The sequence below is a fragment of the Channa argus genome, chromosome 17 (assembly GCF_033026475.1).
Source record: "Channa argus isolate prfri chromosome 17, Channa argus male v1.0, whole genome shotgun sequence".
Lineage (NCBI taxonomy): Eukaryota > Metazoa > Chordata > Actinopteri > Anabantiformes > Channidae > Channa > Channa argus.
Window position 1 is genome coordinate 2893911 of NC_090213.1, and position 25185 is coordinate 2919095.

At 39.6% G+C, this 25185-nt stretch overlaps 3 protein-coding genes across 7 annotated transcripts; all 3 read right to left on the minus strand.

The window, feature by feature from the left end:
• Positions 1–960: 960 nt before the first annotated feature.
• LOC137102323 (neuroglian-like) lies at positions 961–7055 on the minus strand. The gene is made up of 8 exons (XM_067481726.1): positions 5818–7055; positions 5075–5407; positions 4666–4938; positions 2732–3064; positions 2323–2595; positions 2148–2225; positions 1397–1498; positions 961–1318 (listed from the first exon to the last, which is right to left on the minus strand). Exons 1-8 carry the CDS (start codon positions 5876–5878, stop codon positions 1275–1277), a joined length of 1497 nt encoding a protein of 498 aa, XP_067337827.1. The 5' UTR covers positions 5879–7055; the 3' UTR covers positions 961–1274.
• Positions 7056–7238: 183 nt separating this feature from the next.
• Positions 7239–15947, minus strand: LOC137102324 (uncharacterized). 5 transcript variants are annotated; one of them, XM_067481728.1, is made up of 9 exons: positions 15210–15936; positions 11364–11403; positions 9439–9762; positions 9231–9323; positions 8650–8736; positions 8537–8565; positions 8366–8422; positions 8147–8215; positions 7317–7942 (listed from the first exon to the last, which is right to left on the minus strand). In XM_067481728.1, the coding sequence occupies exons 1-9, from the start codon at positions 15549–15551 to the stop codon at positions 7817–7819; spliced, it is 1167 nt and encodes a 388-aa protein (XP_067337829.1). In that variant the 5' UTR covers positions 15552–15936; the 3' UTR covers positions 7317–7816. The 5 variants fall into 5 exon arrangements, with proteins under 5 accessions (XP_067337832.1, XP_067337831.1, XP_067337828.1 ...); XM_067481731.1 differs by having other exon boundaries at positions 7239–7942; positions 8366–8565; positions 9895–11403; positions 15210–15234; XM_067481727.1 differs by having other exon boundaries at positions 7308–7942; positions 8366–8565; positions 15210–15947.
• Positions 15948–16622: 675 nt separating this feature from the next.
• On the minus strand, positions 16623–24738 carry crip2l (cysteine-rich protein 2-like). Its single transcript, XM_067481758.1, has 8 exons — positions 24565–24738; positions 22339–22433; positions 20598–20655; positions 20371–20502; positions 19899–19967; positions 19683–19777; positions 17952–18009; positions 16623–17183 (listed from the first exon to the last, which is right to left on the minus strand). The coding sequence occupies exons 1-8, from the start codon at positions 24605–24607 to the stop codon at positions 17119–17121; spliced, it is 615 nt and encodes a 204-aa protein (XP_067337859.1). The 5' UTR covers positions 24608–24738; the 3' UTR covers positions 16623–17118.
• Between the last annotated feature and the right edge of the window lie 447 nt (positions 24739–25185).

Genomic DNA, 25185 nt, shown 5'->3' on the forward strand with positions numbered 1-25185 from the left:
GGAGATGGAGACATGCACCTCAATCACAGCTGCAACACAATAAGTTGAACAGATAAAATTAGATTGGTTCCTCTATGCTTAGAGTCAAATTGAGTCTCTATCACATGATTTTCATCCCAGAGTAGACGGGACATAATCAACAGAATATACAATATATTTATGCTGGTTCCACCACACAGGGGAATTTTATGGAAATGAAATGGCTGATTCTTTAGCAAAAAGAGGCCGACAAGGAGGAAGTGGGAAATATGAGGTCGATGGGAAGAGACACTAAGGAGCGTGTGACCTTTGCCACATGGAAGAGTCGGTAAACCACATTCTATGTCAATGTCCAAAATATTCATCAGAGAGGGAGAGAGAGACTAAATAGACAGATTACAGTACAGGGAACGGAGGAATTTACTTCACGCATATACTTGATCATCTGGGGAACTATAATAAGTTGCTAGAATTCTTGAGAGAAACAGGATTAACATTTTTTTAAATAATCAGTAATGAGATAGTAGGTGGCAGTAATGCACCTTTATGCCAGCTGCCGTTACATAATAATAATAATAATTAGAAAGAGATAACCCCTCTAATGCAACACGAGCGGGAGTGTTGTAGTGAATATCAGCACCTGTGATGAGGTCGTACAACAGCCGTGCTCTCTATACGTTTTTAACGAGCTTTCAGACCCACAATATGAACAGTTTTATGTCCCACAACCCATTACACACAATCCCACTCCGTGTGTGTTCACATAAACTATCCTACGTCCATCTTTTCCCCGTATTTTGCTCCTGTGTAGCAGTGAGCGAATGACTGACAGTTGGCTTACAGTATTAGAAGAGCTGTGAAGTGGAAGTAGGGTTGCAAGGTAAATTTAGTTTTTTATGAAAAGTGAAACATGAATATGGGGAAAAAAACCACCATCAAATCTTTGTATAGATATGTTTTAATATTAACAACTGATGCTTTAAACATTTTTGTAAAAAAAAAAAAAAAAAAAGTCACTTCTGGTTGTAAAATTGTGTATAAAATTCAAAGGAAGCAAAGGTGATGTTTTTAAACTAATGTAAATGTTGTAGATCAGTGGAAACTGATCAGAGAAAGTTTTCACACTGCACCTGAATCTTTATGCACCTGTGACATCACAATTACACCTTAATCTAGACATATTTAAACTCATTTTTACAGATTTTGACATCAACTGAACACATCATAGTCCAGTAACACAGGTAACTAATTGCAGTCACTTATTACACACGTTTCACTTTTTTACACAACAGTTTTTATTTTCCACTCCCAGTGTTGTCATCAGGCGGTTTGCTGTTCCCTGGAAAACAAACCACAGTTCAGCACTAAATTCACAGTTTGTGTCAGTTAGTCTCAACAAATGCTGCATTTATCTCACTCTGAGCTTTGATGAGAAGAATAATAATCACAGCAATCAGTGGGATTTCAGCCACACGAACGGCCAACATGATGTAGTTCAGAAGAGAGGAGTCTGCACAAACTGTGACAAAGGAACATGTCAGTAAACACAAGGCTCCATCCATCCATTGTCTGTAACTGTTTATCCTGTGGTTAAAATACAGCATACAGTAAGTAACTGCCAATAAAACCCAAGTCCTGTAAACAGAAGATGAATAAAATGAAAATGTGTTTCGAGAGAAAAAATATAAATGTGAAGTGTTTTATTTCAAAATTATATTTGCATTAAATAAAACCTAAACGTAACACATTTGTTTGTTTCCATTACTGAAGTGAAGGAATTGAATTCTTTACAAGCTAATGACTTGGTGGTGACACACTGGGGGCACTTTGTCTGTAGGAAGTGTGACAAAGAGCCCTGCACGCACCTCCGATCCTCCACAGATGACAGAAAATGACAAGAAAACATCCCACATTAACATTTCACTGTGTGTGCGTCCTTGTTTATAATAAGAAACTAATTTTGTTGGGATCTTAAAATGGTTTACATCAATCATGAGGCCTAAGCTTTCAAACAAAGCACTGTAAAATTCATCAGCACCATTTCTGAACTCATTCAAATTAGACTAAAAAGTTCATTATACTTTTGGAAATGAATCAATCTACTTATTGTGTTTCCTTAAAATAAAACATCCATCAACTACATTTGTGTGGTGGAATGTGTGTCTCACTCTTTTGTTCTGTTCGGTTCATTGTTGTCATCAGCGATGTTTCCCACACATTAGTCGGTGATGTTGCTGCATCATTTCCTATAAAACCAAAAACAGTAACAAGCAAATGAGAAAACACCTCAAATGTACTAACTGCAGAGACTATAAGGAACAGTGCTAATAAACATATTCTCACCTGAGGACTGAGGTTTGAAGGGAAACTGCTGCACTTGTGCACCACGATCAGTCACTTCACACTTGAATAACTCAGGATTCTTTGAGGAGACATTAAAAGGGGAATGCACAAAGGTCACAGCGGCCGAACACTCAGACTGCGACGTCTTCATGTCCGTGTTGTCCTTGTCCACTCGTTTGTCGTCATACAGCCACTTCACTGTGTGGCTGCAATGTCCGTTTGTTGACACTGAGCAGGTTAGTGTCATCTTATCATTGTTCCTCTGTTTATTCACTGGTGACGATGGAGATATTGTAAAAGAAAGACAACAAGAGTAAAATTAACCTTATCAGTCATAATTATTGTAATGTTTCAGTTTCTGGATCTGACAAACAGTTTGATGTGAAAACATTAGGATGTAAATACTCACTGGTAACAACAGACACATCAACCACAGAGTCTGAACCTTGTTGTCGTCCCGATTTGTCAAACTGTCTGCAGGTGTAACGTCCAACATCTTCATCTGTGACCTTCTTTATAACCAGAGAACAGTTCTCTGTAACATTCAGTCTGTGTGATTTAGATTTGGATCCTGTTTTAATCTTCCCATATTCAAACAGTGCCACTGCTGCTTTGTTTCCTGAACGACTGAATAACCAGGTTGTACCGTAACATTTATCCTGGTCATTTATCACTTTTTCACAAGGTAAAGTGACGTCACCTCCATCTCTGACGACAACTGAGGAAGCTTCTCCTTTTTCCGCTGTGCAGATAGTACAAGTTAAATACAAACACGACATGACAGTGAAAGAGAAAGATAATAGAAACAGATAATGTGCATGTCACATTATAACCTGTAGAAAAGTTTGGATGTGCAGCATTTTCCATTAAAAAAAACAAGTACATACAGTTATTTGGCTTTTTGTTACATGAAAGTTAACCATGTGCTGCCCTCTGGACTTTTACCGTCCTGATTATTGCAACAGCTGCATGTAAAAAGTATGACCTGTAAAGCTTTTCATGACCTGGCTTTAACCTACATCTTTTAATTCTATGCGAACTTTCACGAAATTTGAGACCCTCGTGCACGAGGCTTTTGTTCAGCAGCACATTGTTTTGTAGTTATTGTGCAACGCTCTATAACTAAAGTTCATCATAGAATTATTGTCCTGCCTGTGACATGAAGCAGAAGCATGAGGCAGACGGTCACTCTGCTCCATCTGAAACCACACATTGTGCTCTCACTCTATCGGTGTCTGATGAACTGCTCTCTCCTCAGGAAGAAAGACGTCTTCACTGTGTTAACCGGCACATATCACTTTCTCTAAGTAGCGTTTAGATGGGGATTTTTGTTTGTCATTATGGGGGGAGCAAAATAAAAGAAGTGACAGCCTTGAAGCTTGCAGATGACACACAGATGTGGGGTGAACATGTTTTGGTGTGTCACTGCTGTGTTTGGGGAAGTTCCTTGTTGAAGCTTTAGAGATTGTTCAAAAGATTAAAGGACGCCTTCACTGATATTAAACTTCCGTCTTTTGGTTCGAGTACTACGTGTAAGTGAATGGCATAGGGAAGTCAGAGGGAAGTTTAAAAGCACTGATGTACATTTACATCCTAAACTAAAGTTGAAAATGGGTGAAGTCGTCCTTTAAGTCTTAAGCAATAACACTTCTGTTCAGTCCTTAGTTTTTCCATTTACCATTTTAAAATCCCTACGTTGGCAAATATACATCCAACAAACAGACATATATTTGAAGTGTTTGGCTCCTGAGCAACAACACATTACCCATGTTCAAAAAAAATGTGTTCAAATTTAAAAGGCTTTAAAAGGTTTGAATTAACTCAACTAAATCCACAAAACACGTGCAAGTGTCCCGACACGCCAAATTAGCTGTGCTCGTTCTGACTCTGGTCATCTCAACCTCCTGTTCACTGCTGCTTTAGTTAAAACAAGACAGCTCCTGCTTCCTTCATCATGGAGAAACGTATCACCCTGTGCAGCAGAAGAGGAACCATCTTTAAACACTTCTGAATCCTAAGCTAAAATCCTTACTATGCTTTCAGCGGCCACTCTGTAACATCAGTGCAGGGGCTACAGATGTGCTACAGCTGTCATACAGATGTGCACTGGCCTTGTTAGGTAAACTAATCTAAATGAAGCACCACACCTGGGGAGACAGAGTCTTCTTCACCTGCACCTGTCAACCCACATCAACCAAAACTAATTCAACTATAAAGTTGGGATTAAATTTTCAAAGTGAGATCAACATTTGAGTGTTTTCTCATTACAAGCAAATGAGAAAACACCTCAAATGTACAAACTGCAGAGACTATAAGGAACAGTGCTAATGAACATATTCTCACCTGAGGACTGAAGTTTGAAGGGAAACTGCTGCACTTGTGCATCAAGATCAGTCACTTCACACTTGAATAACTCAGGATTCTTTGAGGAGACATTAAAAGGGGAATGCACAAAGGTCACAGCGGCCGAACACTCAGACTGCGACGTCTTCATGTCCGTGTTGTCCTTGTCCACTCGTTTGTCGTCATACAGCCACTTCACTGTGTGGCTGCAATGTCCGTTTGTTGACACTGAGCAGGTTAGTGTCATCTTATCATTGTTCCTCTGTTTATTCACTGGTGATGATGGAGATATTGTAAAAGAAAGACAACAAGAGTAAAATTAACCTTATCAGTCATAATTATTGTAATGTTTCAGTTTCTGGATCTGACAAACAGTTTGATGTGAAAACATTAGGATGTAAATACTCACTGGTAACAACAGACACATCAACCACAGAGTCTGAACCTTGTTGTCGTCCCGATTTGTCAAACTGTCTGCAGGTGTAACGTCCAACATCTTCATCTGTGACCTTCTTTATAACCAGAGAACAGTTCTCTGTAACATTCAGTCTGTGTGATTTAGATTTGGATCCTGTTTTAATCTTCCCATATTCAAACAGTGCCACTGCTGCTTTGTTTCCTGAACGACTGAATAACCAGGTTGTACCGTAACATTTATCCTGGTCATTTATCACTTTTTCACAAGGTAAAGTGACGTCACCTCCGTCTCTGACGACAACTGAGGAAGCTTCTCCTTTTTCCGCTGTGCAGATAGTACAAGTTAAATACAAACACGACATGACAGTGAAAGAGAAAGATAATAGAAACAGATAATGTGCATGTCACATTATAACCTGTAGAAAAGTTTGGATGTGCAGCATTTGCCATTAAAAAAAACAAGTACATACAGTTATTTGGCTTTTTGTTACATGAAAGTTAACCATGTGCTGCCCTCTGGACTTTTACCGTCCTGATTATTGCAACAGCTGCATGTAAAAAGTATGACCTGTAAAGCTTTTCATGACCTGGCTTTAACCTACATCTTTTAATTCTATGCGAACTTTCACGAAATTTGAGACCCTCGTGCACGAGGCTTTTGTTCAGCAGCACATTGTTTTGTAGTTATTGTGCAACGCTCTATAACAAAAGTTCATCATAGAATTATTGTCCTACCTGTGACATGAAGCAGAAGCATGAGGCAGACGGTCACTCTGCTCCATCTGAAACCACACATTGTGCTCTCACTCTATCGGTGTCTGATGAACTGCTCTCTCCTCAGGAAGAAAGACGTCTTCACTGTGTTAACCGGCACATATCACTTTCTCTAAGTTGCGTTTAGATGGGGATTTTTGTTTGTCATTATGGGGGGAGCAAAATAAAAGTCTATTTTTGAAATTATCGTGAAAACAGAAGTGACCGCCTTGAACCTTGCAGATGACACACAGATGTGGGGTGAACATGTTTTGGTGTGTCACTGCTGTGTTTGGGGAAGTTCCTTGTTGAAGCTTTAGAGATTGTTCAAAAGATTAAAGGACGCCTTCACTGATATTAAACTTCCGTCTTTTGTTTCGAATACTACGTGTAAATGAATGGCATAGGGAAGTCAGAGTGAAGTTTAAAAGCCTAAACTAAAGTTGAAAATGGGTGAAGTCGCCCTTTAAGTCTTAAGCAATAACACTTCTGTTCAGTCCTTAGTTTTTCCATTTACCATTTTAAAATCCCTACGTTGGAAAATATACATAATAAATTTGAAGTGTTTGGCTCCTGAGCAACAACACATTACCCATGTTCAAAAAAAATGTGTTCAAATTTAAAAGGCTTTAAAAGGTTTGAATTAACTCAACTAAATCCACAAAACACGTGCAAGTGTCCCGACACGCCAAATTAGCTGTGCTCGTTCTGACTCTGGTCATCTCAACCTCCTGTTCACTGCTGCTTTAGTTAAAACAAGACAGCTCCTGCTTCCTTCATCATGGAGAAACGTATCACCCTGTGCAGCAGAAGAGGAACCATCTTTAAACACTTCTGAATCCTAAGCTAAAATCCTTACTATGATTTCAGCGGCCACTCTGTAACATCAGTGCAGGGGCTACAGATGTGCTACAGCTGTCATACAGATGTGCACTGGCCTTGTTAGGTAAACTAATCTAAATGAAGCACCACACCTGGGGAGACAGAGTCTTCTTCACCTGCACCTGTCAACCCACATCAACCAAAACTAATTCAACTATAAAGTTGGGATTAACTTTTCAAAGTGAGATCAACATTTGAGTTCACGTGCTGCTGATGCTGATTATTATTTTCCTAAATTACCACATGAAGCCTCTAAATGTCAAAAGGGGCATCATCACATTCTTCCAAATGCAGAAATAAAGTATATGTATTTAATATTCATCATTCAGACTGTTTATTTTCTTATCTTAAAATTGACATTTTTTTTACTTTGTCGAATAATTTCCACCTGTCCCAACTTTGAATAAGACCTTCAATTTATTTTCAAACATCTTTGCTATCAGCCGCAAATATATTGTCATATTTATTCTTTTGCTGCATGATGTTTGAGCCACTGCAGCCCCAGCACAGGTGCTGAGCACCAATTACACACCACCATTAGTTTTTTTCTGGTGACTAATGCTTTAATGACTTTGTACATTAATGTTACATAACTTTACTCATATACTATAAAACCTGTTCAATGCTCTGTACATAAAGTTTCATACAAACACAAATTTCGAAATTTCCATAAATATGAGAAACGAGTTACCTAAGATACAATATAAGATAAAATACTTCAATATATATAATATCTAGAAAATAACATGTAGATATTCTCCTACCCAGTGCGTACAGAGTCGGGTGTAATGTAAGTTGTCTGAAGGTGCGAGACACACAATGATTTATGATCCTGCTAAACAGGATCTGCACACTATTTTAACTATATACATTTTCGGATCAGTTTTTGCTAGATTAACAATTATCAAAGTCTGGGGCAAATCTTACTCTCAGTCCTGTACCATGGCGATTTCTTGCCCAAATGACAAATTAATTACAGTTATTTAGTAGTTTCTCATAAAGTCCTGCTCATCCTCGCTGTTTAAAAAACAATTTGGTTTTTTTCATCAGAAATATTTTACCTTCAATAAGACGTAACTGTACTGTGATCTGGTTTTTCTTATTTCTGTCGCTTGTTGATGGCAGCATAGAGGCTGCTGAGATCAATGGAGGCTCTAGTAGAAGCAGAGGAAACCTTCACAGTGCTGTACATCACTGCTTCATCTTCCTCCACTTGATTCTGAACCTGGAAGGCAACAGCAGCACGTAACACGTAAACCAACAGACTGTGAGTCAACATAACCTGACAGCAGCTGTGAAAAAGCCTGATGTTGCTGCTGCAGCTTTTCTCTGCTCATTAGATGATGAACATCATGACACATGTTGGTCTGAAGGTGGCGCTAGAGGAAAGCTAAGAAGTTCCCCATGTAGAACCAAGCAGACAGCTCACCTGGACTTTACTGTTGGTCTTCTTGGTGAAGCTGATGGAGGCGTAGGAAACTCCATCTTCAGGATCAGTCTACACAGTGAAGACAACACAACAGCTGCTCAGTAACATGTGGATTGTGGGTTTCTGGTTCCTGCTAGAACCATTGATCCAGCAGGCAGCACAACACAGAACAACATGGACTCATTAGTCCCAGTGGACAGTGTGTAGTGTGGATCTCACCGTGTCCTGACTGGTTTCTGGACCAGACTGAGGCTGTGAAGGGTTCAAACTCAGAGCCTGAAAACACACATTTAGTGGAACTTCACCTCTACGACTACTATGCTCAGTATTGTTACTGACTGACTGGTGTATTTTTTTTAAATAAAAATAATTATATGAATTTAAACTCACATCGTTTTCATTCATTTGTGTTTTATTTCCTGAAAACACCACACAGAAAAATGTCAAAAGGTTTTTGAAAACAGTTTGTCTCCACAGAAGGTTTCATCCGTGAGCGTTCTCACCTTTTCTCTTCTTGTATCTTCTGAGCACAACCACAGTTATAACAAGTGCAACTATAAACACAATCAGAAGGAAGAACAACGCCAAAGCTAAAAGAGAAGCACAAGATGAAAAAAACACTGTTCAGTTCTTACAGAGATCTTACATTTATTTTAGAAGAGCGCGTCCACTTTGGCGGAAGAGTCACGTCAGACATATGTTCTCAAACTTTTTTTTTTGTTAACCACAGTAATGCAGAGATAAGGCTGCAGCGACTGAGTGTGAGAACCGGATGTGTATCAGGCTGAAAATACTGTATATTCACCAGCACTCACATAGAGACAGCAAAAGCCAGATAATGGCAAATCACACTTTCCGTTTGCCGCCGCGGCAGAAAGAGGTGCCCATCAAATGATGAACTGAGTTTTATTACAGAAGTTCAAAATAGCTAAATCATGTCTTCATCCTGTTCTTTTTTCTGTGCTAAATGACCTGCTTTGTTCTTCCTGTATTAAAGCTACTGAAATAAATAAAAACTGAATGAATGAATATAGATAAATATGTGGAGAGATTCAAGAGACGCAAAGCAAAGAGAAATCACTACCTTGTAATTTTGAAGAAGTATTGCTTGCCTTTGTGGTTGTAGCAAGTTCTGTAGCTACTGCTGACGTTGTTGCTTCTGCTGCTGCTGTTGTTGCTGGACACATGAAATAACACAATGCAATCACCTGACGACTGGGGCGCGAAGAGAAACGGCTGCACATTTCTCAGAGCTAGAATCAGTTCACTGAAACCGGAGGACAAATACTCACCGGTAATCACGGACAGAACGAACTGCTCCCCTGGACCTTGTCGTGGTCTCGATTTGTCCGACAGCCTGCAGGTGTAGACGCCTCCGTCTTCGACCGTGACCTTCTTTATAACCAGAGAACAGTTCTCTGTGACACTCAGTCGGCCTGATCGAGCGTTCTTGAAGTTCCCATTTTTAAAAAATGTAACTTTTTTTTTCATTGTGTTACTGAAGATCCAGGTCATATACTGACACTGGCCCTGATTATTTCTCAGATCTGCACAAGGTAACGCAGCATCATCTCCAAGGCCGACTGAGATGAAGGATTGTTGTCCAAATGCTGCTTCTGAGAAGATAAAAATAAGACAAGTACCTGGCATTAGGTTTCTCAACAGACATCCTAAAGTACTTTTACATAATAATTAATAACGAGTAAAATAGTTAGTCATATTAACATAATGTGTGCCCGTGTCCTTACCTGTAAGCTGAATCGTCACCACAAATGAAAACATATTAATCCATCTGAATTCACACATCGTGCCTGTTTAACGCTTTTTTATCTTCTGCTCTTACACTCAGCAGCCACGGTTTCTAAAATAGTGCATCTTGTGGAGAGATGAAGCTCAGATTAACATCACGTCACATCCGTGTGGCGACTGCCTTTTTTTTTTTTTTCTTGTTAGCCAATTTCACACAAATGCAGCACTGTTCTCTTCGCTCTGTTGCTCCCTGATATTCTCCATTTTTGTCTTTTAGTTCTCTCTGATCAACAGCGAAACAGAATGATCAGCAATAATAAATGGAACCAAATTAGTGAAGAGGTCAGAGGCCACAGCAGCCTGATGCTGTCAAAACTGCGATGAACATGCAGGAACAGTTTATTACAAAGAAAATGTTTCTGCGTCCAGAACTTTTGGACCTGAGACAATGCAGGGCTGCACCAAGAAAACCATATTACCACAGTAACTGGTCCACCAGTGCATTTGTGTCAATGATGTGTTTGACACCCGCAAAGGACGAAGACGGAGACCGAGAAAGTTGATTGTGTGGAGATTGTTAAGATGTTTCCATTAATGTTCTTCAGAAGACACACGACGTTTGACACATGAACTAACAGTAAGAAATAAATTACTGCTGGTTACACGCACCAAAGCTACTGAAACAGGAGTTACTGCACATCAACATGTGCACGTGCTGCTGTTCACCGACAGTGTGTTTTACAGAAAAAGGAAAGAAAATGTCATTTTTGGATCTTTGTACTGTAACATCATGCATTTGGTTACTGAAAGCTTCACAAACACGTGATTTTCCAAATAAAAAACATTTTAGTGCTCATGGTTTGTCAAATATGCTATTTGCAATAAAACCTAACCGCATTTTCTTAATCAGTTGCTCATTAGATTCAAATCTTGCTGGTCATTATTTAGTTCTGTAAAGCAGAATAACATTAACAGTAAAGCAGAGTGACAGCGTACGAGTGTCTTTCAAACATGTCCTTGTGTTAAACACCATTTTTATAACTTTCCAATCAAACCTCAAGTCTCGACATGACTCACTGAACTCCAAACAAATTACACTAAAATGATTTTCTCATATTGGGCTGGTACGTGTTTTGGGGATCATCTACATGAATCTTCGCTTCTCAATATTAAATGTGAAAACACAATATTCACTCTGGAGGACAGAAGACATATTTAGAAGACAGAAGACATATCTACGTTAACTTGTCTGGGCCTGAAATAAACACACTGCCAACATAATAGGGGTAACCAATCTTTTAATATATTTTTAATTTAGATATGAAAAGCTTCATAAAATACAAATTTTGTCCCAAATTGTGGCATTGGGGGGGTGTTAAGCATATTCTTATGCCTGGAATGAAAGCACTTTAAAAACACTGCAATGAAATGGGCAGTTTTTGCTAAAGTAATACAATTTTCCACTCACGTGACATCACAGAGGTCAAGATACAAGATCCAGCGGCTGCCTGCATCCAAAGAAACCATAAAAAAAAAAAACAGTGCATAATCATGATCACCTTTGTTAAATGCTCTCATGGTAACATTAACATGCTTCAAAGAATCACAGAGAAAGAAAAGGGTAACAAAAAGGTACGAGAACAAAGTGTGCGTCTGTGAAATCTGTCCCCTTAAAAGCAAAAAATACAGACAAAGTTAGACTGAGTCCACATGAAGCCACACGATTTTTAAAAAACATCTAGCGTTTCATAAAGATCTCAGTCCACACCGAGACAGGGGAAAAACAGGAAAGCAGCTTTTTCTCTTCTACTTCTTTGTGGTTTTGTTTTTTTTTTTTATCTCTGTCTACCACCTGACATCTGGCTGTAAGCGAAAGATACACTGCGGAGTCGAAACAGAGGTCGGAGTTAGTTCATAATAATCATTTCCAACACCTAAAAGTAAAATACTGAAATGATTTTGTCTGCGCAACACAAAGTCTAAACATGATCAGTTTACAGTAACAAAAATCTTCTCTCACATTTTTAAAACTTAAATGAGCATTTCTGTTGGAGGACGAGCTGCAGATTATTTTTGCATCGACTGACCTCGTCAATTAATGCTAATGCAGTTTACTAACAACCATACTGCCTTTTAAAATGAGAGATCACTGAGAAAACTGGAGGAAAATAAAGGCCGTCTTTCTCGCCTTAATGCCACGGAGCCTCAGATCGTTGTCTGAAACATTATGCTAATGTTTTACTAAAGTTTTTTAAGTAGTCGTCTTCGGTGAGAACATCCTGCTTGGTGTGGACAGAGAAAAAGAAACAAAACAAGGGATTTTGAACTGATCTGGCTTAATGTGGACGGTAAGTGCTGATAAAAACGAAAAAGAAAAATAACTCTGGAAAAACGCTGGATACTGGCTCTCTGCAGCATCTGGTCATGAGACTTTTCACATTTTCAGCTTTGCCCATGCTACAGCAGCCTCGTCAACTGCACAGCCCCTGTACTGACTCGAAGTTTTCCACCTACTGGCCCCACGTTTAAGGAAAGGGAAGAACTCTGTGTTTAACATGGCTCTGTTTTACAGCCATTTTAAAAAGGCAGCCAGCCAGGATGTGGAGGTCCACTCCTTTGCTCTAAGCTGGCGTCTGAGCTCATCAAAGTGGCTGGTCAAGCTTTGGAACATCAAAATTCAGGTTTCCTGCCCTTTCTGATTTTTTATTTTCAGTGCAAATCAGTAAGAAAAGTCTCTTACATCCACTGTGCATCACACTGCAGGAGCTGTAACAAAGTGCCTCAGTTTGCAGGGGGCCTTTTTTTTTTGTTTGACAAAAAAAACAAAACAAAAATACCTCAGTAACAAAACTAGAATCTCAGTTAAAATATCACGGAAAAATATACACAAATATATGTTTACAATATATTCTGTACATTTATACCAGCTCTTTAAAAATCAACACAAGGCCTCGTCAAAAGTGTTCACAAGAGAAGTGCCATCATCGCTGTGCACAATGTAAACATTCGATACGGATTATGTTGCTGCTGGAGACGACCTCAAACTCTTCCTGCACACTTTCTCGTGTTCCATCCTTGAAAATAACAAGTTTGCGCAGTCAAAACAACATATCGTTTTCTCTTTTTTCTGCCAGAACATATCCTAAAGGATTTAAAAGTCCCCTGACATAGAGAGGCTGTCAGTCGGGTCTCCAGCAGCAACACAAGATCTCCAAAATGTTCCAAACACAGGCAGCACGTTGGCTTATGGGAAATTGTAGTAGTTAATAAAAACTCCCTACATCGCTTTGCAGTGCGGTACAAGTTATACTCTATTTTCCTCAATATAAATTTTCCAATTGTTGCCGCTCATCAATAATCAGATATCTGAAAGATTTGCTCCAAGTCAGAAATTCCAGACTGTGGTCACGATGTATCTTGAACCTTCAGCAGCGACTTCAAGTGAACAGTCATTTGCTCTCGGCTTTGGTTGGTCTGCTGAGGCTTGGTTTTTTCTCCGACCCAGTGACTGGGCGGTTTGGGTAAGACACTTGGTGAGGGTGGCTCACTGAACTTAGCTCCAGCATAGACCTTCTCACCATCTTTGAGGTATTCAGGAGAAGTTTCAACAGGTGATATACGCAGGATCTTCATCTTGTTGGAGGCATGGAGAGGCTTTTTCTTCTCACGGAGTGGAGGATGGTGAAGGGAGGGGGGCTTATTTGGGCTGCTGCTATCTCTCTTTGTCGGGTGAGAGGCAGCGGGACTTTGGCCATGCTTGGGTTTGTGGTTTCGGGCGTTTACATTCTGGTTGACCTGATCGTGTCTCGGCAAGTTGCGGGCAGTTTGGCCTCCGGGCTGTGCAGCCCCTTTTGACTTTAGCAGCTGCAAACAAAAACAGTGAGTGATTAATTGAGAGATCTGAGAAACACAAACTTGTGCAGCTCAAATTGACAATTTCCAATATTGTGACAGAAAAAAACTGCGAAACTGTGACAATATGTTTTGCTGCCTCCTGGCCGTGGTTGATGGTTATGTACCACCTCACTGCGTGGCAACTTTCGGTCCAAAGTCAGAGTGTGACGCGGTGAGACACGCTGACGCCACTATTACTGAAAAGCAGAGTGACACACTGGAGGACTTGACAGACTAATACCCGAGGGGGCAAAACAAGTTTCTGTTAGAAAGCACTGCGTTGTCATAGAGCATTCGCTAACTAAATATCAAGATAGAGGGAGAAGATGAGTATTTATTCAAATGGGAAGACACAAAAATTCCATTTCCAGAGTCTGAGAAACAAAATCCGTAAATTAATCAGCACTTTAAGCTCTTCAGCTCTATTGGAGACTGGCAGCAGGAGGAAACCAGGTATGTGCAAAGTTCAAATATGTGCCTAGCAACATAACTGAAGCTCATTAATCAACATGCTGCCACTCTTCTGACACAAAGTGAGTGCTTAAAAAAAAGGTTTGGCCAAACCTCAAAACATAATCATACTTTCAAACCTACTTTAAAAGGCTCATAGCCTCTTTTTTTTTAATCTTCTACACTAAACCTAACATTTTTCCATTACTTTTGATATCAAGCTATCGCACATGTATCACAGACGTCATTATCTGCTTAATAACTGCAAGCTTTAAAAAAACAAAAACACTGTTACGTGACAAAGTTTAATCAACTTTTTCAATCACTCAACTCTTGCGAAACCTGCCTGTCAGCAATACACTGCCTGGGGAATTCATTTCTTTATTAAAAGAAAAAAAACCCTTTTGAAAAGAGGAAGAAAAACTTGTTCATCACTTGGTCTGGTTCCAATTCATCACCACACAGATTAGTAACTGCGTCACTTAAAAAAGCCTCAGGCTCTACAAGAGTTGGAATCATAACTCAATTGAATTTAATTTAAACATACAGACATTTTAAGCATTTAATAAGTTGTAGTTTCTTTTAAAAAAAAAGTTTTTAAACTTATCTTTTAGTCTTTTTTACTTTTGTTAAATGAAGAGATATACACAGAGGCTAGAACTTTTTGGTTTAAAACTAATTACACACATTTTTAAACTTAAGCTACACTCTGGTTTTACTTTTAATTTAAAAACCTTTTTTAAACAGTACTTGTTTATAATAGATTGTTTTACAGTTCGGTGTTGGTACAATTATGTTCGCGAGTCAATAGAAACTTCACTTCAGGTAAAAATTGAGGGGATCCGACTTATTTACAGAAAAGAATCTTTCTCACTTTCCTAATAAAGACACAAACAGCTACTTGTGGGTCACTGACACACGGCTGCAGCACCGCCAATAACAAGAGTAACAGGCGAATCCGAGCACCTACCTCTTTCTTAACGCCATGTTTTAGATGATGGAGGGTCAGGACGGTCTGTGTACCCGCAGAGAGCTCGGTACCGGGCTGTGTCGCGGCTTTGTTAGCCGATGAAGGTGCCACGGTGTTGTTGTTGTGGTCCGACAGGCAGATCACGGGACTGTTTCTCGGGGGTTTCTGATGATGCAGCGGCGTAGCCGAGCGCAGCTTCCCCCCGCCTTTCTTCAGCAGCGCCTGCCGCGGTTTGCTCCCCGTGTTTACTCCATCCTCGCTGGAAATCACCATTGCCGGGTTGTTGTTTTCGACGTTGCCGACGTTGGCTTCATCGCTGTGAACCGGAGAACCGTCCAACATCTCTCCGAAGTGTCGAAAACATAAACGGGCTGTGAATTTCCTCTCCAGCTAAGTTGTTTTAGCTAACAACGTCACACGCTAACGCTAAGAGTTAGCTAACAATTAGCTAAGTGGATGATACGCTGTATTACCCGAGTTATGCTCACGCAGAAAGAACTGCTCGGCGAATATAGCGTTAGACTGTAGCTGCCGAAGTTTCTGTGTGAAAACGTGTGATATTTGAAGGATTTCTGCTGTTAAAAAAAATCGAAGGGCGACTTGTTCCGCGATGCTGCATCTCTAGTATGGAGCCTGTCAAAGCAGAAGTGGCTCCAACAGAAAGTTAGCCGCAACAAAGCACGTGACTTCTGCTGATGCATTTTCAAAATAAGACGGAGGCGCGTTGCGTGCTGTAGCTTCTGCAGAACATCGAATCATTCTGAACAGGTGCCACCTGGAGGACGTAACTAAACAGGCTGAAACAAGTAATGCGCTTTAGTATTTATTTGCATCGAATGGCACATGCACGATTAAAAAAAATATTTAACTTCTTCTTCTGTTTAACTTCGTCTAACTTCTGTAGAAACATGGATCTGCTGCTCTGCCTCTCTCCCTCTCATGCAAACTACTACTGTTTTACTATTGATCAAAATTGTCAGTGTTATTTTATAACTTCCCTGCAACATATGGAAAGCGTCATCTCAGTTCCGACGCTATTACTTTTAGGACAAGTTCTCCTGACTTCCGGCTTCACTCTCTTCAATTTGACACATCGGTTTCCTGTAAGGGGCGGGGCCAGCGTCATCCGGTGAGTGACGTTTTTCCCTCGAACGTGGCTGCACCTGTCAAGACTTGGACCACAACAGCAGAAAATCCAGCTTAACTGCAGTGGGCAGGGCTGCTGTGTTAATAATCCAGAGAGTGTGTTGCCTGTTATTATTCTGTGTTCAACCAAAACCAGAACAGTGTTGTGAGCGACATTTTAAAGATTCCACTAAATGATTAGTTGGATACCAATTTAAATAACGTTGCTGCCCTTTTTGTTTTGTGTATGAAATATCTTGTTGTGGGGCAAAAAAAGAAAAACACTGGTTTGGTATCACATTGTTTTATTGTAGAAAATGTGATGAGCGGTGTGATCACACTCCAGACCCGCATTCATGACATTCAGTAAAATGTACGTCTGTGTGTAGCTATACTTATCGTTCACTTTAGAAACACTGACAGTAAACGGGTGGACTGGTACTTTTTCCATACAATACATGTTCTAAGTGCACAAAAGTCTAAAAAAACTATTAATCATTAGTGAAAAAACACAGGCGCTTTTGTCCACTGCAGTACATCATTAGGCTAATAATTATTTGGCAAAGATAACCAAGAAACTCACATCAGAGAACGTATTAAAGGTTTGTATCAGTACAAAATATAGATATATAAACAAATACAAATACAACATGAACATCTAACCATCCACCTCTGTGAGAGAAGTACACGTCATCTGTCACCATGATTTTGGAAGGCAAATAAAGGAGACACTGAGGGTCCTGTTGGTGGTACTTTGTCTGGGGGTCAGAGGCAGCAGCAGGGTTTACGGCTCCTCTTCAGCTTCAGGATCGTCATAGATGTAGCTGCCAACACCTCCAGTGTTTACACCTGGGAGAGAGCAGAGCACAAAGGGTCAGTTCTCCCCAAAACCAACAAAACTGTGCCGTGCAGTGAGCTTAGAGTCTTTGCACTATTCAATTAAGAGAGCTTCTTCTGGGGTAACATTTCAAATAGCTAAATGTGGGAAAGCTCCTCGTTTTCAGTGGACTGGTAAAAAAAATACCAATAAATAATGAGAGTATAAAAGTTTGTTCTGTGTATTGTTCCGCGCATAATTCCGGCTTGGATTGTTTAACACCCTGGGGAGCAGAAATAACATTTAACTCACCTTTACTCTCGTGGAGTAGAAACAAAAAGCCTTGAATAAAATGAAATAATTTACATTTAAAGTTAAATGAGTGAGAGAAGCCGAGTAATTTACATGAACGGATCCTTTCAAACAAAGCAAAACCACCAACAGTCCTGATCACTTTCTGGTACAAAAGCCAGGAGACAAAACAAAAAACACATCAATAGCTGCAGAAATCAAGCAAAAAAGGAGCAAAAAAATGGAATAAGTGAGGATCTCAACAAGACAAACCATATCTATCAGTTGATTAAAAGCACTTTAAAGAAAATGAAGACTAGTTTCCTAAAGTTGTGCTACACAGTATAACGTGGAACTTTACGAAGAACTTGTCAGTCATCTACGTAAAGATTCCTCTGCTTCTCATAAACTAAAAAAGGACCGTTGACAGACTGATGAGAGCGTCTCCCTAAGCACCAGCCTCCCACCTGCTGCACGTTCCTGTGTACTGCACGTAAAGTGATTCATACCTTTGGGCCCAAACAGCACAGCGTAGCACGGTTTGTGACAGTACGGCTGGCCGTCGTGCTGCAACGGAAAGGAAAACAATTACACTTCGACAGGACTCTTCTGTTTGTGAGGTTATACTGTCAACAAATGATTCCTATTCGTGAGGGCACATTCAAATACGACAGACATTTTTGAAATGTCTGATCAAAAATCCATCCTCAAAATATCCCAGAGACATTTGACGATGCAAATGAAGCTTATTTTTAAATCATAAAAGGTGAATTTTAACATTGCTGATTCCCTTGTACAGCAGGCAAATGTCAGTGGGAATGTTCACCTGCCAGAGGCTGCATCTCATAGTCCTTCCCACTGCAGATCCTACCGCTCCCCCTGCTTTACATGCAATCCAAACCCCTTTGTGCCGGGCGGGCACGGTTTTTATTTATCGCTACTTAATAAGCAGCACCCGGGCACGGCCGAACGATGTGCACCTACTCACCCTCCTTTCCCACCACTGCACTCACCTGACTCACCATATTTAGCAGTTGGACATCATCTCCTCAGCTGTGTAGTTAAGTCAGCAGAGAGAGCAAATTATCACCCAGGTGTTTTTTGAACCCTGGTAGTTGCGGACTTCCCCTTCCCACCTGAGCTTTATTAGACCACATGCTGTCCATGTTGCCTGCTCTTTACTCCTACTGACCTCTGTGGTTATGACCCCTGCTCATGATGCCTGCCTTTGCCTTTTGACAATAATGTCCATTAGTGGTCCCCTAATTACTCATTCCACTAATTAAATGACTGCAGCTCATGGTTTGATAAAGTATTAATTACTCAAATAAATTATTGAACCTTTAAATTGGAGTTTAGTTCAATTTTCTGAGCTGCTTTTTGTTGCCGTAAGTGCTTTACTTTTTAAAATGACTACAATCAGATTCATCAGCATTTATGATGCTGTTTGTTATCCAGCATATCAGCAAGAGCTCTGGACTCCATATGTTAATTAGCTCCTGGAGAAATATGTGTTCTTGTGGCTTAATAAGAGGTGGTGACGAGAGAAGCAGTATAATCATACTGAAAAACACACTGGGAAAAACAAAAAATGTACTAAATTGTAGACATGTAAAAATGTTTTGATAAGGAAAAATATCAATATTACTTATTAATTATTAAGAATTCATATTTAATTATTCAAAAACTATTTAAATCTGAAGATGAAGATAAGGAAACGCATATGGTGCCTCTGAGAGCTCATAGTTTAATAAATTATTAAATGTTTAAATAAATTATTGAACCTTTAAATAGGTCCTGTGGTTGTGCACTTAATAAGAGATGGTAACATGAGAAACAGTCCAATCATATTTAAAAATACACAGGGAAAAACAAAAAAGGTGTTTTTCATAGCCAAAAATATTCAAATTAATTATTAATAATAATGAATATGATTGTCCCTGACAGCTCATCGCACTGCAAACAGACTTTTCTGGTGTGTTTTTCCTAATGCTGCGCCTGTGTTGTCAAATTGATTACGTTGTTTGTTTTGTCTATTTTCGTATGTTTTCTCAAATTGCAGTGCTATGAGCTCTCAGCTGTACAGTCGTGAAACATTTCCTCTATTTCAGTTTTTGTTTAGTATCGAAACAAGTTCAGAAAACAAAGTAAATGAAGAGTTTGGGTATAAAATAAACTAATATTTCTGGAGCTGGTCTCACACACACACACACACACACACACACACACATATATCTCACCTCTGCATGGCTCCCAGGGGCCAGAGTCTTACTGCATCTCTCACAGCGCAGACAGGGCCGGTGCCAATTCTTTCCAAGAGACGACACCTTTTCGGCTTCACACAAACGAGGAGCACCATGGAGATTGTCACTATGGCAACCTGCCCACTTAGTCACTGAGACACATTCCAACAGACTTTTAACACGAGAGTAGAGCGATGTAGGGATGAAACTCACCAAAATATACTGTCTTGTTGCATCTGGGGCAGATGTTGGGTCCTCCAGAGAAAGAGGAGAAACTTGCAGCTGAAAAAGTCACATTGAATTGTAATAATCCGTTGGGTTTTTTTCACAGGATGTTAGAGGAACCGTCTCATGTGCAATGTGTTTTTACTATTGTTCTTCCTGTTTTCTTGACAGTATCACTGACTAAAACACTTTTATCTGCATCAAGCCTTTCCAGTGTTCTTATTCTCTGTTTTTGCTGATAGTTGAATACATTTCTTTCATTTTTAAGTTTCTCTATTCAGCATCATTTGACATTTCCATCCTGTCTTCAGAAAGCAGCAATTATTTATTCAACTAGTCATTTAAATTAAAGCTATTTCCTCTTAATCCTCCTAAACGATGAGAGCAGCCTTCAGCAGACTTTGAATTTCTATTCCAAACACATGATGGTTTTTCTATTTTTGCCCCACACATTTCTCACCCTTCACTGGTCCCCGTGCGGGAGCTTTTTTCTCCTCTTGTGGTTTGGCATCTGTTTCCATGGAAACGGCTGCAGGGGCTTCATTGACAGGATTGTCGTACACGTAGGAACCAGCTCCGCCAATGTTCACGCCTGAATCATAGACAAACAGCACAATTATGAACATAAATGTGCTGTCTGCCATTAAAAAGATAAGTGTAAAATCTTAAAAAATAAGGAGACAGCACCTTTTGGTCCAAAGAGGGCAGCGTAGCAGGGTTTATGGCAATAAGGTTTCCCATCATGCTGCAAAATATAAAAGGGAGGCATCCAGTGCTCAGTCTATGTGTGAATCAAAGTTGAACCAATCGTGTTTTTCATGCTTCTGCACAGTGGAAAGATTTAGAAAATACATTTTTGTTCTTGGTCTGTTTAGATTACGAGGATCTATTCGCAGGAGTTGACAGGATTTGTCGCCTCTATGTTCTTTACTGTGTTCACATTTATTTATAATGCATGACTAAAAGGCTAAATATGAATGTCAGAGCATGCTGGGGTCTGTCTACACTGCTTTTCATTATTCTCTGTGAAAGCCAAGAAGAAACAAACACCAGTCTGCACTGTTTAAAACTGATGACTCTGCAGGTCAGCGTCCGAGGCTTCACTTGCTTTAACTGTCTCTTGTTTATCTGTCATTCAGACACAGGCGTACGTTACATACGCGTTAATAACGTGGACTGAAAACATAAAAGCCAAAATGATGTGCGATATTTAAAGATGATGAGATGAACAAGTGGCTCTGCTAGGACCAGAACTGAAATATAATTTCACCAATGCTGGAAAGTATTAAGGTACATTGTAGTTACTTCCTAGTAATATTCTACTTGATTACAATTTTATGATACTTCTGATACTTAAGTATTTATTATGCATATCACTCCATTCCACTACAATTCAGTAATCTGCCTAACAATTAACACTGGGGGGTAAATAATTTACAAAACAAACATCCGATTATCTTAATAATAATAACTCTGAATAATCAAAACTTTTCAAACTACTGCATTTGGCTCATGAGATTGTGATGCTGGTGAGTTTCTGATTAATGAATTACTACAATCATGATATCGTCTTTTTCAATTCAATTTCCCATCAATTTTGTCATTTATCACACAGAGGTTTGCTTAACATGTTGTAGTGTCCCGGTGCCAAAGTATAGAATGACAGTATTTACTGCATTTACTGCTGTTGTAATGTTCATATATGAGTGGACATTACACAGACGCATGGTTACAGGAGCCAGAAAGAATCTGCCGGGTCTCAAATATCCACATAAATCTCTTTATTTCTACTCCCAACACCTTACATGGTACGGCTCCTTGCTTCTAAACGTTTAGCTAATGTTTTATTTTATGGATATGTATCGTTCTCTATCGTCTTGGTGCCACTTGGTTTTAAATGACAATGAGGATTTTACTTGGACAAACTTTATCATAGAAACATGGCTTCAAAAGATCACTAAATTGTTCTTTATGCACTTTTATGACCTTTCTTTAACCGCAGCAGGAAGTGCATGTGGTTTCTTTGTGGTCCAGCTGGTGCCATTATTGTACTGACTTTTGTACAGGGTTCCCTTGTTCACTGGTAACTATATTCGCCCACAATGAAACCAAGCGCTTCCTGTTGAGGTTAGAATAGATTCTCTTTTGTCAAATGCCAGACAGCCTTGGTTTTAGTTAATGTTTTAGCTCATATTGAAACTGTCAATAGCAAGCGGTTTAGTTCTCAGTCATCCATTTTAATCTATTTTATCAGAGAAGATTTACAATCCAAAGTCAAGGAAAGTACAGAAAGAAATCTTTACAATGAAAATCCTCGTCTGCGTGTGTTTGTACAAACACACTTCCTAAATTGCTTTAGCTTAATGCCTAATGAAAAATATACGCCGTCGCCTCTGTGTGATGCTTCCTTTTGTTCTGCCCATCTTACCTCAGCGTGTCCTCCTGGATTCAACGTCTTGCTGCAGCGCTCACACTTCAGGCAGAACTTGTGCCAGTCCTTTCCTAAAGAGGACACCTTCTCCGCTGTGGATGAAGACACAGACAAGACCCTTAAAACCAAAAGTGTGACATGCTTATGGGACACGAAGCAGCCACCAAAAGAATCCATGCTGTTTCACATTTAGCTGAGGGTGGATTACTGCAAATGGACTAGAAATGATGTGGGACAAATATTAAAACAGCAAAATTATATCTATTTGAGCTACATGTGCAATCAACCAAATATAGTATAAAAATACACTGACACTGTATTCTTCAGTTATACTGAAGACATAAAACATCTGAAACCTCCTATATAAGAAACAAAAACACGACATTAGAGCCTGATGCTTTTCTTTTAATGCAACTGTTAGTTACTACCTTCCAATGATTCTGCAGCCTGTGTTGGTAAAAAGGCAGAAGGATGGACAGAGGGTGAGATACAGCTTCATTATCTGTTTGTCCTCCTCCCAAAATATCCCAACAGATAGACCAAGGTCCTGCTACAACGTGACGCTTCCTGTTTGGACTCACTGAGTGGCCAGCCTGTCACTGTGATATGTAACAGCAAGTCACCTTGACACATGCCAAGAACTTTGCAGTGACGGCGAAGGACGTGTCCATGTGAAACGAGTTGAGTGCAAAGACAACCTTGCAAGACTTGTAGCACTCTAATGGACACGTGGAAACTCTAGTGGACAAGTAGATTCAAAGACTATAGGCTCAAAATGTACAAAATACGTTTACTATGCAGATGCAAGGAGGCAACTCACAGTGCCTGGGGACGGGGGACATATTTCTTTGGGATATTTGAGCGTTAGATTTCCTGCAGAGTGTTTGGTAGAACCTACAGGGTGGGGTTCTCCTGAGAAATGAAGGGGAAACAACAAAAAGGAAATCAATCTATATAACGTCTGTGCAATCGATAAATTATTTACCGTCCCATGTGGTGTGGCCCCCGAAATAAAAAGAAGCTGAAAACTGATCTATGGTTATGAACTCACTCCTCAGCAAGAGGACACTCCCCATTTTCTATCCTACAAAGGAATATTCAACAACAATGCTTCAGCCAGGGACCAGAAAGTGACGTTTGGTCTTGTCAGCAACCCGAAATAAAAGCACCAAAACACGTTTCACAGGCATTTAAAGGCAAACATAGACGCAAAGATGATCTTTTCTGACAAAAGCTGTCAGATAACATACGTCCATGCATGAACGGGCCCATAAATTGCTCACTGTAATCTTATCCAAAGATAGTGAACCCATTATACCCCAGACTGGGCTGCAGTGGTGCACAGCAGGGACTCACAATCTGACTTTTAAAGATTATTTTTAGAGAGGAGCCACAACGTCCTTTTCACCACCAGTTAGTTAATTTTGCATTTTGAAAAAAATAAATAAAATAAAATAAGGAAACGGTGACACAGAGCAAATATTTACATTTACATTACATTTATCCAAAGCGACTTACACGTGAGGTACAAGGCATAAAAAATGTAAGTCAAGGAGAAAACATCAAAGCAAAGTCCTGTCAGAAAAGACGAAGAGGCTGTAAAGTTCAGGTATTGGCTTTGTTGTTATATTTAGCCCTGTTCAGCAGCACATTTGTAGTTAAGAGTAATTTGAATTATGGATTAATCTGTGCGTGACTTGATTAATGTAAGTTCATAATTTAGTCTATAAAAAAACTCTGGAAATGGCCAAGACTGTCTCTCAAATACAAGTTCACAGTGAAACTGTCAAACCTAATAAACGTATCATCTACTTGACTCAATAATCATTTTCTGAGTAGCTGTAGCATTGGTATGAGGATTTATCATCTCTATGAACTGGATTCTGGATTTTTTAGATTTCATTTACTACGAATTTTTTTTGTTTTTAAACATTACCTTAGTAATTATTATAACAAATAATTGAATTTATATTATATTGTAATGTTCCTGGTGTTTTCTGTGGGGCTAAAATGTATCCAACAAAAAAGCCTAATTATTACATCTCAGTCTGGGTAAATCTGAAGCACCACACTAAAAACGCACGTACTAGTTGAAATAAAATGAACAATTACAGCTGAGACGATCATTTCATTAGTGGATTATCATCCTCACACTGATTCCAAGCCACCGCCTCCGGTAACAATAACGATGCTGTGCGGCCTCTGCAGAAAACGTGCACTTACCGAAATACACGGTCTTGTCGCATTTTGGACATTTGGACGCCATGTTCCGATGGACTGGAGAGAAGGGCTCGATTTCAGTCGGTCCAGCGGTGTAGACACACCTCAGAGGATGGTGGCGGGGATGGTGATGATGGGAGAGGCTGACGCGAACATCCCCCGCTTGGTTCTTCCTCTTGATTTGCATAGCCCCGCCCCCGACGTGACGTAACGACATTTTTATCAGCTGTCTGGTGATTTTATGACTATAGAAAGCAATAAATGATCGATTAGTATTTTCTTAATTTTTTTTTTAATCACAGGAATCTCCAATATTATCAACATTTAAACTGAGTCTTTGGTGAAGAAAAAGCTAAAAATACTTTACTTATAAGTAGTTATATTATTAAACCATATGGTACTTTATGTTGTAGTTCTGATCTATTTTTTCCAATTTTTTGACACTACTCTGAACAACATCTACATACCCACTCTGTAGTCCGCCACATTAATGTGCGTGTCTGCCCACACTCATGTTCTAATCAGTTCATCCGTGACTCCGAGTGGACCTTTGTGCCAAATGTTATGAAATCGTCTCCAGGTTTTGTGAGATATTGTCTTAGTATGAATAAGAACAACGTGAGG

What these genes read in the sequence shown, in the direction of transcription:
- LOC137102323 (XM_067481726.1), bottom strand. Translation starts at nt 5,878, where the DNA reads ATGTGTGGTTTCAGATGGAGCAGAGTGACCGTCTGCCTCATGCTTCTG. An exon ending in TGATGTGTCTGTTGTTACCA is followed by an intron (nt 4,939 to 5,074) that starts GTGAGTATTTAC and finishes CATCATCACCAG; the next exon opens with TGAATAAACAGAGGAACAAT. An exon ending in CTTCAAACCTCAGTCCTCAG is followed by an intron (nt 2,226 to 2,322) that starts GTGAGAATATGT and finishes TTGGTTTTATAG; the next exon opens with GAAATGATGCAGCAACATCA.
- LOC137102324 (XM_067481727.1), bottom strand. Translation starts at nt 15,551, where the DNA reads ATGTTGGACGGTTCTCCGGTTCACAGCGATGAAGCCAACGTCGGCAAC. An exon ending in AACATGGCGTTAAGAAAGAG is followed by an intron (nt 11,404 to 15,209) that starts GTAGGTGCTCGG and finishes CTTTGGATGCAG; the next exon opens with GCAGCCGCTGGATCTTGTAT. An exon ending in CGTTCTGTCCGTGATTACCG is followed by an intron (nt 9,324 to 9,438) that starts GTGAGTATTTGT and finishes TCATGTGTCCAG; the next exon opens with CAACAACAGCAGCAGCAGAA.
- crip2l (XM_067481758.1), bottom strand. Translation starts at nt 24,607, where the DNA reads ATGGCGTCCAAATGTCCAAAATGCGACAAGACCGTGTATTTCG. An exon ending in CGCACGGGGACCAGTGAAGG is followed by an intron (nt 19,968 to 20,370) that starts GTGAGAAATGTG and finishes TGACTTTTTCAG; the next exon opens with CTGCAAGTTTCTCCTCTTTC. An exon ending in CCCCTGGGAGCCATGCAGAG is followed by an intron (nt 18,010 to 19,682) that starts GTGAGATATATG and finishes TTTCCGTTGCAG; the next exon opens with CACGACGGCCAGCCGTACTG.